This window comes from Ictalurus furcatus, chromosome 27 (assembly GCF_023375685.1).
Source record: "Ictalurus furcatus strain D&B chromosome 27, Billie_1.0, whole genome shotgun sequence".
Lineage (NCBI taxonomy): Eukaryota > Metazoa > Chordata > Actinopteri > Siluriformes > Ictaluridae > Ictalurus > Ictalurus furcatus.
Window position 1 is genome coordinate 2,241,486 of NC_071281.1, and position 14,295 is coordinate 2,255,780.

Sequence of the window (14,295 nt, forward strand, 5' to 3'; positions counted from 1 at the left end):
ACTCGCTTACTTGACGCTGACACCACTTCCTTACAAAAATTGTTTGAGAAAAACGTACATAGAAACAACTTCCTTTTAATTTAAAAAAACAACAACAATGTTTTTAATATTTAAAACCTGAATCTTGTGAATAAGTGTTTCCGGGTTTCAAAATGGCGGCCTCTAGTTTCGCTCCCTCTCCTAGCATCTGAAAACACAGCTATGTTAAAGGTAACCTCAACCTGAAACACATTAAATATGTTTCTGTTGAAATATTTGGCGTGTGTTTTGAGAGACTTTAGTGCTAATTTGTCGGTTGGTGATGTATTTTAGTTGCTTCTGTGAGAAAGCCAGCGGCTGTGTGCCATACAGGCGATTTACAATTATTAATCGAATCCACTGTTTCCAGATTCAAAATGGCTGCCGATAGCTTTTAGCCATGTAACAGTTATCTTTTATCATATTGCGTTTGAAAGCACCCTGAGGAGTACATTTAGGATTAATTTACCAAGTATTTACACTTTTAAAGCACGTGTATTATGATTTTGGGATGCACTTTGGGATCATATTGGTTGCTTGAGACACTTGTTATCTGAATTAAAATTATATCTGTAGCGCCAAACCCGAGGAGCAAAATTAGGACACTAAACATACAGGACATTTGAGAAGAGAAAAATCTACTTTCTGTAATTTTTCCAAGCTTTATTTACAGTATTACAAGTAACAGTTAAACAAAAATACACACAAGTGTACATAGTTTAATAGCCCAATCGGCAGAAAATGAACAAAAACCATTCCATTATTATTTCCCTTAAACGTTAAAATGATTCTCTTTAGTATGAAATTATCACGTTTATTCTTACATTACTGTATCAGGATAAAGGCACCTAGTTACGTTAACAGACAGAAAGCCTCCTTTCCATTCTGCCTTAAAGCAAGCAAGGAGATGGCAGTGAAATTACATATAACAAGATAAAAAGGGAATAAAAGAGTTAAATAAACAAAACAAATCTTGAATGTTCTATATGTCCTGGTTATTTCTTTTTGCCCTTGCTGGGTTTGGCTAAGAGCGTCGGGTCGATCTGATCAGCACTCAGTCCTCTGACGGAGTATAGGCGAGCGGCACGCTCTCGCAGTGTCCCTCCACACTTCATCCCTTGCTTCATCAGCTCGGCCTTCAGCCGCTCCAGACCCAGAGCCTCCAGGTCCTCCACCCCGCTCACAGACAGCATGTTTAATGGAGTGTCCGCTTCCTGATAGATAGATAGAAAGATGGATAGATAGATAGATAGATGAGGTCTGCAATGAGTACTGCAGTGAAATGTGATGTGTGTGTGATTGGCATGTGAAAAAGAAACTATATTTCTCTGTAAACAAACTGCTCACCTCTGGGTGAACTGGCTGTGTGTCTGCGCAATCTTTCATCTCCACAGTTCTGTCCTTCTCAGCTTCCTGTTGATTGCTGACGTTCTGCGTGTTGTCTTCTTTTTCACTGCACTCCATCTGTCCAGGTTCTTCGTTCTCTTCTGCTTTCTCCTGGCTGGGAGAAGGGGAGCAGGGCGCTGAGCCGGTGTTGGAACTGCTGCTGCTGGGTCGGTCCTGAGACTCTGCTTTCTCCTGGCTGGGAGACGGGGAGCAGGGCGCTGAGCCGACGCTGGAACTGCTGCTGCTAGGTCGGTCCTGAGACTCTGCTTTCTCCTGCTCCCTAGTTGTCGTTGTCGGTACTGCTGCTTGCCGAGAGCTGCAGGAAGGGCCAGCGCCAGAAGATGAGAACGAGGAAGAAGCTTCAGCTTCACTCTCATTGCTCTCACCTTCCGAACTGTCCACGTCCTCAAGGTCCTCGAGGCCGGTCCTGGGGAAATCAGGACCGTCAAGAAGTTAAAGTTCTGTTTTGACATTCTTATTACATAATACATTTGGCATTCTTATTACATAATACAAGGTGTTTAAATGGCTATCTATCTAACAGCATACACACAAGGGTAGTGTAAAATGGAATGATCTCCATATGAAATGCCCTCGTTTTCCAGAGCACTGTGACCGCTGGATTTCTCACCAGAAGCATTTCTTCTTTGAAGACGTGTTTCCGTTTTTGGTAGCTGGGCGTTTACGAAGCGGCTTTTCTTCTGCCCGTACCACGCCGCTGGATGAAGCCTGCATGCCTGGAAGTAGGAAACAAACAACTCTGTAATCAATGATCTATAGACAATTAAGGCACCTAGACAATTTACATGTTACTGTTTACAGATCGAATTATCCAGCTACTGTCCCGTTGTATACATGTAGGAGAAAAACCTGATTTGTAAAAATAAATAAATAAAGAAAACAAAACCTTTAAGCACAGAGTCCTCCAGCCTCTCGGAGAGATCGTGACACTGCTGCTCGTACTTGGTGTCCATGAAACGGTGTTTGGGCTCGGCCAGTTTCCTCTGAATCCGCTCCAAGCGCCGTTGTTTCTTCTCCGCGTCATGGTCGGCCTGCTTTTTCAGCCACTCCGCCATTCTGTGCTCACGCAAACACAAACACATCCTGGTCACTCTCATATCAACACTCGTGACCATTATTACACCAAAACGTTTTTCATTTTTACTGCACCCTTGCTGACTTCCCCTAATTCAGTTCCAACACGACACGCAGCGTTCAAGGAGCATGTGGCCCGAGCCTTACTCTTTTTCGTGATTGACATCTCGGAGTCTGCACCCACTCAGATCTCTGCAGGCCTCTCGGTTGGTGGTTTTCTTGATCTGCGCCCCGAGAGCTCGCAGCATGGAGCCGAAACCTGTCACGCAAACATGTTAAACGTGGTTAGAAAACCTCTAGTTCCAAAAATCCAGAAAGCAACTGGAGTGTAGTTCAGAAATAAAAGAGGAGGCTTTCCAGTCGTAACCTTCTTTTGTTTATTCTTGAGGACGTACGATACAGTTGCTATCGTCATTGGGGGGAATCAAACATTACCTCCTTTGCCGCCACATAAGCGAGGCTCGAGGCGATAAACCGCTCCAGCTTGCAGTCTCTCATCACCAGCTGATATTCGACCATTGTTCTTCACGTAGAAGTCCACACACGAGATGCCCTACATAGGAAAGATAATTATGTAAGCAATAAAACCACACAGCGTTATAGGAAATAAATCCAATCAACAACAGGGTGGTGTGATGCAGGCCCCAAAAGAAGCAGATACTATTACCAGCATAAAAATAGTTAATTATTTGCTTTAACAGGATGTTCGGTGTTTTAATCCTTTTACACCACAGCAATCTTCCAACAATACAAATACAAGGGCATTTATCTATTTCTTTAATTACTTTGTATTAATAGTTTGGCATTTGGTTTTCTTCTCATACAATATGAATGCCTCAGACCTATATAACTCTTGTTTTTACGGTGTGTCCCAACTTTGTTTTGATATATTTTTAAATAAGAACCCTAATAATATCTACACAGGGTAAGACATCAGTCAACACCATTTCTGTAACTTAGATAAACAGTTCTATCGTGTTAGCCAAGATAGCTAGCTAATACCTACTCTAAACTAAATGAACACTCCTGAGCTTACCTCTCCGGGGTTAAACAGTCCTATCAGGTCGTTGACAGTCGACTCGTGTGGAACGGTACCGTGAATAAACCTTGAAAACGGCGACACAACAAAGACCTCCATGTTTACTGCGTCGTCGCCTTAGGAATTAGGAAAGATAATTATGTAAGCAATAAAACCACACAGCGTTATAGGAAATAAATCCAATCAACAACAGGGTGGTGTGATGCAGGCCCCAAATGAAGCAGATACTATTACTATTTTAGAATTTAGAATTTAGAATTTTATGAAGTCATAGTGTACCGCTGTCATAGTGTATTGCTGTCATAGAGTATTGCTGTCATAGTGTATTGCTGTGTGTATGGAAGGGAGTCAAGGATATAAGAAATGTGTGTATTACATTGAGAGAAGTATTACATGGAGCGACATCTTATAAGAAGTTCCAGGAACTTCGCCTCTGCGACGGCAGAGAGATTGGTGTTTCTTAAATCACAGCTTCAAAACTAAGATATATACCGACGGGTATATATATATATATATATATTAGAGAGAGAGAGAGAGAGAGAGAGAGAGATAATGGTAAAAATATTTGCTAACTGAAAGAGCCAGTTTGGAGGAATAAATAAGTAAAGAGAGTACTTATTAAGAAGCGCAAGAGGTGCAGTATTTTTGCGGCAGGTTATCATCAAGTGGCATGCCCCATTGACTCATTCCATCATACCAGCGGTACATGATATATTTGGCAAATTTAATGCACAAGTAAATTTTACTGAGATAAAAAAAATAAAATAGTAATAAATAAATAAATAAATAAATAAATAAAAAGGGAAGAGAAAACTAAGTCCTACCAAACTGCTGTATGTGGACTCGCCCTCACAGGTAAACTCTTTTACATTCTTAAGGTTTGCTCTATTGAACCTATAGGTTATATGATTAATTGAATGTCTAGAGATTTGGCACACATTTTGAACCTTTTCTGTCTGTGCATGAGAATGCATATTCACTTGATTTTCATAGCAGGGTAAATTGATTAAAACTTTGAAAGTTATAGAAGGTGTAAAAAAAAAAAAAAAGAAAAGAAAAATATGGGAAAAACATGTAGCAAAGCACTTCCTGTGACACATGCTATGTTATGTACAGGGTGTTCATATGTTGGTCCTAATATCACATTTATGCGTGTGAATTATGGGGAAGGATGTTTGAACCAATATGATGTATGGGTTAAAGAATGCGCTTTCCTAGAAAAAGGTAGAATTAGTCTCAGACAGTTAGAATGAGAGAAATTTAATTTGGAAGCAGAGAAGAGAGATGTTCCTACAAGTAAAAAAAAAAAAAGAGGCACAGTTTTTGGCTGACTGGAAGGCATTTGCTGAATGGCAGAGCAAGGCACATAAAAGAGAGGAAAAATGTCAGGCAGGGCCCTCACCTGTTTCTCAGTGTGCTAAATAGCAGAAAGCCGATCCCGACCTGGACTCCGCACCACGGTGACGCCCACAGTCAGTAAGGAGGGAGGAACCTGCACCTCCTCACGATGAAGCAGTCCAGCCTACGCCACTCTATCCGAACCTGTCAGAACCGAGCCTATGCTAGTTCACAGACCCTGGACATTGGAAGACATCAGGAGCAGCATGACGCATCTGCCGTCGCTCCGTGAAGTAGGAGGACGAAAGTTTGGGGATGAACTTCAGATATTCTGCAGAGAATTCAGACCCACCACTCATGAACTACGACGACTGCTCATAGCGACACTTGCCCACAGTGGGATGCTGGAGTCAACGCAAGGTACAGAGCACAAATCACGGCACTCCAGCAGAGGCTGACGAACACCTTTCCTGTGCGACTGGACATGACAAAAAAAAGCAAAGTGTAAACAACAAGACTCAGAGACTGTATCACAGTACCTGTTCAGGCTCACCGAGATCCATGACACACACTCAGGCTTGGAGAACCCCGACGCTCTGGCAGATGGGAGGCACATCTCAGAAACAGCTTTATGAACGGCATGAAACCAGAAATTGCCGCTATAGTCAAACAACATGTATCACCTGGGACACCGGAAGCCTCACACAAGTGGAAAGGTATGCAATCCACACGGAGAAGCTCCTACGAGAGGCAAAGGAAAGAAAGACGGAGATGAAAACCAAAAGGACACGGAAGGCCAGGTGGCAACCCCCATAGATACAACTTCACATGTTTTATCTGCGGAAAAGTTGGACATTTTGAAAGAGTCTGTACGGAGCAGAAGCGAACTGATGGGCAGAGCTAAGGGAAGGGTGAGGCACCTGGGAACAGAAAAGGTGATATCAGACACCCAAACTATCAGTTAGCTCACAAAGAACAGGAATATATGCACACACCCACATCCAACATTAGTCAGACTGACAATTCACAAATGTCTGAACCAGTCATGACCCTTAACCTTTTAAAGTATAATGCCTCTCCTTTTACACAGTTACCATGTATATCTCTTGTAGTTAATGATCAAAGGGGAACAGTTTTGGTAGATTCAGGAGCAACGTATTCAGTAATAAAACACTACGAATTAAAAGAATCCCCAAAAACGAGTTCACGGTCACTGCACTCCATGGGCGGGACATTCAGTAATAGAACGTTTCTCTGAACCGCTAGTTTGTGAATGTGAAAATGGGAAAAGAGTTACCCACCAAGTACTAATTTCGTCTTCATGTCCAGTCAATCTACTGGGCAAGGACTTAATGTGTGTTTTACACTTAAATTTGATCTCCTCACCTCAGGGAGTAACAAGAACTGATGACTCATCTTTGGGAACTCCGCTTGTTAGAGAAACAGAGCTCTGTGTTTATCAATCGTCCATGCATAACAAGCCTAGAGCCTGTGCTCGTTTGTTGACGTTGGCACATGATAAGATGAAGGACAACTATGTTGATTTTAAGCTGTCCTCTGTCCTCCATTGCACAGTGCAAGTGCATGAAGGAAGAGACCTTAATTTTGAGAAAGAATGGTTTATGGATATCCCAGAAAGTGAAGAGCTGTACCTAAAGAAGAGCTATACCTTTGTTGCACCAGCAGAACACAAATTTGATCGTAAGTCTGGGTGTAAAGTCCACACCGCAGACACTTAAGGCAGTGGTTTTCAAAGTGGGGGCCACTAGGGGGCGCCCGGGGGCCTCAACAATTTGGTGTGCCCATCCCTCCCACTAGTATGTTTTCTCTTTCTCACTCTCAGACAACCACACACACACACACACAGACACAATCAATTCCTAATGTAATGTAAAGATGTAAGATGTTATTATTATTAATTATTAATAAAAAGGGGGGATATATTCAGAAGTCTGTGTTTTTAATGTGTTTTAAAGACATCTTGCAAAAGGGGGGCCTCGGTCAAATGTTAATGCCATTTGGGGGGCCTTGCCCTGAAAAAGTTTGGGAACCCCTGAGTTAAGGTGCTTGCATTGAGCCAACCGTGGTGAAACCGTTGATGTGATGTGAAGAGTATTGAACTAAGGTGTTCTTGAAGACCACTTGCAACCACTGCAAGACAGACAGAGAGACATTAAAAATATAGTTTGTGAAAAACAGGTACTGAATCTTTAGGGCGTTGCACAGTAGTGTTTAATTTTGAAGGGATACAGGGTTAGTGAAGGTGGGGGGGGGGGGTGATTTATGTGAAAACTACAGATATTTACAGCTGTGTTGCACACTCCAGTCCAGCAGGTGGAGGAAACACGCTATAACGCTCCCTCAATTCGAAGAAGAAGTAATAGTTTGTTTGGCAAACGAGACTGATTAGCTTCAGGATTCTAGCCTTGGTAAATATTCCTTTTTAAACTGTTACTTTCCAAATGTATCATGTCTACACTATGTGACGTGCACTGAAACACAAACGGACTCTCATAATCTATTTGTATAATATTTACGCGAACAGCACAAGATAATATGCTGTTAGCTTACGTGCTAGTGTGTTTGCTGCGTCATGATTGGATAGCAGGCTCGTGAAAGCGGCCGCTGATTAGATAGCACACGAGGATCGGATAATTTTGACCAATCGCGGTAGAGGAGGCGGGATTTGGAGAGAAGCAAGCAGGAATGCTTCGCTAGCGTGAATTCGTAGCTAATGTTTTGCTGTTTGTGTAGAATTTACGTCCGCACGTGATCAACATCTTGTTGTTCAGCATCTTGGAGAAGACTTTGATAAAGGTATTTAGTCAGTAATGGGTAATAATGACATTTAAAGTGTTACTCTTCATTATGGTATATTCCTGATCTGATCTCATGTCTCTCTGTGTCTCAGGTCGTCTTGGCTGAGTTGACTGAGCTGCCAACATGGTTGGTGACTTTGGACACTGTAGCACTCAAAGTGCAATGTGTAATACACTCATAACATTTGTGCTTGTACTGAATACCTGTGTCTGTTTTAGGGGGAGAGAAAAGGAGTGAACAAATATTATCCTCCAGATTTTGACCCTGCTAAGGTGAGTGGTATCTTCCTCGCATGCATTCATTCATTCATCTTCAGTGAGCACTTTATCCCAGATGGGGTCATGTTGGATCCGGACGCTGTCCCGGATACACCCGGGTGACGGATTCGACATTGTTACACGTGCTCGTATTAAATGAGACGTTTCTCACAGTGTAATGAACAACACCATTTGTAAGGAAAGCAAATTTGTGATGTCAGACATGCTGAAACTTTGCCCCTGTGTCTCTCTTGGTCTCCAGCATCGTTCTATCAATGGCTACTGGAACACACATCCACTGCGCGAGAGAGCCAGGAAGCTCTCTCAGGGCATTCTCATTATCAGGTAACACACACACACACACACACACACACACACACACACACTCACTCTCTCTCTCCCTGTATCTCTCTCTTTCTCACGATGTTTGCACCCAACCTTCATAGATACATTTATCACACACCGAGTGTTCGGCGGTGTTCCTGAAGTCGGAATGCTGATAATCAGTGTTTATGTGTTGCAGGTTTGAGATGCCCTATAATATCTGGTGCGATGGCTGTAAGAACCACATAGGCATGGGTAAGTTTCCCCAGGTTTGTACGGGAAATTTTGAAACTCGTACCTGATGAAAATGCCACAGAACAAGTTCTATAAAAGGCGCAGGGATTCTTCCTCAGCACACTTGGGGCTCTCTCACTACTCAAGCGCATAAATAAAAATTTAACCGAAACCTTGTGGGGCTTTGTCGCACGGTAGTGTGACGCGAAGGCAAACGTGTCTAGGCTGGGCTAGGATTTTATTTCGATCCAAATATCCCTTGGTATAACCTCATACTCTTACACAGAACCTTTTATATATATCTGTTTTTGGTTGTTTTTTTTTTTTTAACCTCAGACTGTTTCTTTGCTTTTTAGGGGTTCGATACAATGCGGAAAAGAAGAAAGTGGGCAATTACTACACTACACCAATATACAGGTAATTTGGACGTATTTTCCTTCTCACATTGAGATGTATGAATGGTGATTTATTCTGCTGTTTCTCAAAACCTTTACCTATAAAGGCTCTCTAATCTAAGACTACTGATACACACGGTAACGAGCTTTCCAAAAGGCGTATAATAAGGCGTTCTTTTTGATGACGGACCTGAATATCAGAATATAGATCACTTATGGTGAAAAGTCTCGTATGACGATGCGTATAGATTTTTGCCGAATCTTTCACTGCTACTATATTGTGCATGGATAGAGTTCTTTCCTTCTTCCCCCTCCATTTTCTTCCCGTTTTTGTCTTGGCCGAATCCCACCCACTAGTCAGCTCAAGACAGCTGCCGAGCCCGTCTTTTCGATCTGCTGTTCAGCTCCGCCCTCTTCCACACACACTACGGGTCAAAAGTTTGTGGACACCCGACTGACATGTTTCTCATGATGTTAAAAAGCTTTTGATCTGAAGGTGTGTGATTAAATGTTTGAAATCGGTGTCGTAGATAAAATTTTAATCGTGTCGACGGATTCATTTCTTTCATTAGAAAACTAACATTTTATTTATACAGAAACATATATTTTTAAACGGACGACTCGGAGGGAAATATTCCGTACAGCAGCCGATAAGAATCCAGCGTCGGTGTGAACTCCTTTAATACTGTTTAAAAAGCATCTCGGGGAAATTCCTCAACAAATCGCTCCAGAAAACGCCAAGAATACATTTCTGGAACATTCTAGGCAAAAAGGGTGTCGACGTTGAAGATGATAAAATATTCAATTATTTAGATTTATTTTGGATTTTTTTATCACAGCATAATTCCCATAGTTCCATTTGTGTTACTCCAGAGTTTTGATGACTTTATTATTAATCTAAAATGTGTAAAATAAAGAATGAGTGTGTCTAAACTTTTGAGCGGTAGTGTACATGAGCTCTCGAACACCTGTGATTGGGCAGTGTCTCTGTGATTGACGGGGGAGGTTGAGTATTATTTTTATTATTATTATTATTATTATTATTATTATTATTTTTGTTGAACTGTAGGTTCAGAATGAAGTGCCACCTGTGTGTGAACTACATCGAGATGCAGACCGATCCAGCCACGTGCGATTACGTTATCGTGAGCGGTGCGAGCCGCAAAGAGGAGAGATGGAACATGGCTGAAAATGAACAAATCCTCACCACTGGTACCCCACTACCCCATCCCCACACACCTTGTATACGCAAATGTTTCTCTAGTGATTACTCTTCATGCTAGTTGTTTTCTACACTCCTGTCCTGTCCTGTTCTGTTCGTCTCTCAGAGCGCACGGAGAAGGAAAAGCTCGAGACCGATGCCATGTACAAGCTGGATCACGGCGGCAAAGACAAAGAGAAGCTGCGTGCCGCCATTCCATCTCTTGCCGAGCTGCAGGAGCACCAGGCTGGATGGAAAGACGACTTTGAGCTCAACAGGGCCCTCCGCAGGAAGTTCAGGGTGCGTTCGCGCAGGCGTAGCTCTCGAAATGTTCCGCTTGCAGAAGCGTCGACATGCTCGCGTGTACTATTGCAAATGTGTTTGTAATGCAGGATGAGAAGAAGGCCATATGTGAAGAGGAGGAGAAGGATAACGCCGTGAGGAAGAGGATGGGTCTGTCTATTCCTTTGGTGCCGGAAAAGGACGAAGACAAAAGGCTCGCCTCACTGCTCACCTTGCAGAGTCCTGACTGTAAGCAACAACTGACGACATCGAGATGAATATATTCATCATGTGCTCTCAGGTTTAATAGTGTTGTTATGCCTGCCTTTAGCAGTTTAAGTCAGTCATGTGATTCCACCGAGAGGAAACGGTGAACGAAGGTCAATGACGGACGCTCAGTTGTTTTTTTTTTTTTTTTTTTAAATTTGAGTCATTTTCTCTCTCTCTCTCTCTCTCTCTTGTTTTTTTTTTGTTTGTGTTTTACAGCATACGAGAACAGACAGCATACGAAGAGGCAGCAGATCTCCTCTCGCTCCTGGTTTTCTCCGTCTTCCTCCGGTCCATCGGGCAGCGCTGTGGGAAACCTCCTGAACAAACTGGGCCAGAAGGGCAGAGACGCCGCTGCTGCCAAAGCTGTGAACGCCGCTCCGAGCACCTCTCTCGTCCGCAGGAGGTCAGATGGTGGCCTTACATCACGTTCCACCCAGGAGTCCGTTTCGTCTCCCGACGACGTGGCCACTTCCGACGTGGAAAACGCTGATTCGTCTCCCATACAGCGTTCAGAGGACAGACAGGACACCTATAGACTGTCCACAGACCAGAGGGCTGGAAAGCCAGCTCCAGAGGTGCATTATGGGATGGGACACAATAGCACTGAATCCTGCTCTACATTGTCACTAGTGGCAGATTACAGTGACTCGGACTCGGATTCGGGTCAGTGAGGAAGCACGGGAACGGACTGAAATCAAAACCACACACATCGCAGACTGTCTGATCAAAAAAGAAACAGTTTCTAAACTTTCGGGAAACAGAGTGATAACGCGGGCTTTGTCAAAACCGTACAAATGGGACACTCAACGTGATTTTGGAAAGTTTGTTATCATTAAAATTACCTTTCCATGATATGTAGAATTATTCGCACCCTTCATTTTTATTTATTTCTCTTTTTTTAAATATACATTCACACCCAATTATAAAGTAGAAACTTCTACTGTGAATTAATGCAATAAATCGAAGCATGCCCAATCTCTCAATTGTTACCGCTATATGAGGAAGTGTAATAATAAATCAATAGTAGTGTTTATTTAGATCTTCCAGTAAATGTGTTATCTGTGTTTGCAGAACAATGCTGAACCTTGAAACTGTCAGCAAAAAAAAAAGGCATGGGTTTGTGTTTGTAGATTGTAGATAGTCGATTGGGTTCAGATATAGGGTGATGGAAGGTATCCTTAATATAAAGAAGCTGTCGATTTTTGGCGAACTCATTCCCGCTGTAGCTTCAGATTCCCGTTCTCAGTGGACAGGAGTGAAACCCAACGTGGTCTTCTCCTGTTGTAGTGCATCCTCCTCAAGGTTCGATGTGTTGTGCGGTCTGAGATGCTTTTCTGCTCACCACGGTTGTAGTGTGTTTGAGTTACTCGAGGCCGTTCTCCTCTGTCCTTTCTCATCAAGAAGTCGCTTCTACTTGCAGAGATGCTGCTCACTTTGTTTTTTCTGCACCATTCTGTATAAAATATTAATTGGCTATTTACGGTGCCCTCCACTAATATTGGCGCCCTTGGTAAATATGAGCCAAGAAGGCTGTGGAAAAATTGTCTTAATTGTTTGAAACTTTTGATCTTTATGAAATTCACAAAAATACTCTGCCATCATTGATGTTGAACACAACACCGGTCTATCAAAAAAAAACAACTGTTAAATATAGGTGTGCAACAATTATTGGCAGCCCTATGAATTCATATGAGAAAAATATATTCCAAGTATATTCCCATTGATTATTTAATATTTTTGTAGTATACCTGGGTGACTAGGAACAGGAAATTGTTCAACCATGACTTCCTGTTTCACAGGGATATAAATGTGAGGTAGGCCAAATTCCCTTAGTCATTCATAACAACGAGTAAGATCAAGGAATATAGCTGTGATGTGTGGCAAAAGGTTGTTGAGCTTCTTAAAATGGGAAGTGTCTATAAGAAAATAGCACAAGCAGTGAAAATGCCCATTTCCACCATCAGGGCAATAATTAAGAAGTTCCAGTCAACTGGAAATGTTATGAATCGACCTGGAATTGGACGTGTGTCTGTATCGTCTCAACGCACTGTGAAGAGGACGGTTCGAGTGGATAAAAAATCTCCAAGGATCACAGCTGGAGAATTGCAGAAATTAGTTGATCTTGGGGTCAGAAAGTCTCCAAAACTACAATCCAAAGTCACCTACATCACCACAAGCTGTTTGGAAGGGTTTCAAGAAAAAAGCCTCTACTCCCATCCAAAAACAAACTCGAACGTCTTCAGTTTGCCAGACACGACTGGAACTTCAAATGGGATCGGGTTCTATGGTCAGATGAAACCAAAATAGAGCTTTTTGGTAATAAACACCAGAGGTGGTTTTGGCGCACACAGAGAGGTAGCCATGTGGAGAAGTCCCCCACGGTTAAATATGGAGGTGGATCTTTAATGTTTTGGGGCTGTTTTTCTGCCAGAGGACCTGGACATTTTGTTAGGATACATGGCATCATGGACTCGATCAAATATCAACAGATATTAAATGAAAACCTGACTGCCTCTGCCAGAAAGCTTCAAATGGACCGTGGTTGGATCTTCCAGCAGGACAATGATCCAAAACATACATCAAAATCAACACAAACATGGTTTACTGACCACAAAATCAAGGTCCTGCCATGACCATCCCAGTCCCCTGACCTGAACCCCATAGAAGACCTGTGGGGTGAACTGAACTGACTACAAAAGAGCTTTCCTGCTCTTCAAATCAGACTTGAGTTGTCTGTCTAAACTCTGTTTTAGTCAGTCAAATCAAATTGTTGCATTAAAAAAAAAAAAAAAGTTGTTTAACCCAGTGTACCCACTCTTGGGAACTAACTAATGAAAAAAACAAAGTAAGTATTGCATCAAATCCCTGAATCTTTTTAAGGACTTGTTCATCGTCCACTTTCTGATTGTAACGAGTCCATTATTCAGCCCAGATTTTTTAATATTTTTTTTAATAATTGATGTTAGTCAGCATTCGTATCAACACAAATATGTGGTATGTTGTACGCAAAAAATCTTAAGTAGGAAGAACCAGATTTTACTTTTACACGATGGGTTTTTCCTATAAAATAAAAAGTTGCAAACATTTCTTGCTTCACTTATAGTTACACCTATTTCTTACTTTATTTCTTTCATTTTAGAGGATGTCACTTGAACCAATGTCTTTAACCAAAAAGGTTAATACACTGACTTCAACAATGTTTGACTTTAAGTAGCTAACTTTTGCTAGTCACGGTTACTCAACCTGGAAATCAGATTTGGCCTTCACTATGTGCAAGGTTCTGCATCTAGTATTCACATGAGATCTATGTCCAGAACCAGATCACTGTTCAGGTCAGTACAAGTTCTGATCCTAGAACTGAGTAGGCTCTTGTACATCCTGCATCAAGCTTCTGCACTATTTCTTCTACAACTGTGATTGGACGCCTTTTAAAGATTTGCTCTTCCCAAAAAAAGCAGTTTATGCCCAAGTAGTATATTCAGATAATCTCGCACGGATACTCTACCAAAGAACTGCTGCTGTAATCGTAAAGATTTTCCTGTGCTCAGATCGGGACTCTTATTCACAATCCACTCGTACCGATCGTCCTTTAGCACAAATGTAGGAGAGTAACGATAGATAATCACGGCGTCGCCC

General features: G+C 42.1%; 2 protein-coding genes across 2 annotated transcripts; one reads left to right on the forward strand and one right to left on the reverse strand.

Annotated features, from left to right (window-relative positions):
• Positions 1-626: 626 nt before the first annotated feature.
• LOC128603141 (splicing regulator SDE2-like) lies at positions 627-5,671 on the reverse strand. Its single transcript, XM_053617371.1, has 7 exons — positions 3,536-5,671; positions 2,935-3,052; positions 2,647-2,758; positions 2,312-2,481; positions 2,036-2,141; positions 1,366-1,831; positions 627-1,232 (listed from the first exon to the last, which is right to left on the reverse strand). Exons 1-7 carry the CDS (start codon positions 3,635-3,637, stop codon positions 1,014-1,016), a joined length of 1,293 nt encoding a protein of 430 aa, XP_053473346.1. The 5' UTR covers positions 3,638-5,671; the 3' UTR covers positions 627-1,013.
• Positions 5,672-7,206: 1,535 nt separating this feature from the next.
• On the forward strand, positions 7,207-12,417 carry yju2b (YJU2 splicing factor homolog B). The gene is made up of 11 exons (XM_053617330.1): positions 7,207-7,305; positions 7,631-7,693; positions 7,788-7,822; positions 7,915-7,968; positions 8,216-8,298; positions 8,477-8,532; positions 8,868-8,928; positions 9,976-10,118; positions 10,235-10,407; positions 10,500-10,638; positions 10,876-12,417. The coding sequence occupies exons 3-11, from the start codon at positions 7,820-7,822 to the stop codon at positions 11,328-11,330; spliced, it is 1,167 nt and encodes a 388-aa protein (XP_053473305.1). The 5' UTR covers positions 7,207-7,305; positions 7,631-7,693; positions 7,788-7,819; the 3' UTR covers positions 11,331-12,417.
• The last annotated feature ends 1,878 nt before the right edge of the window (positions 12,418-14,295 follow it).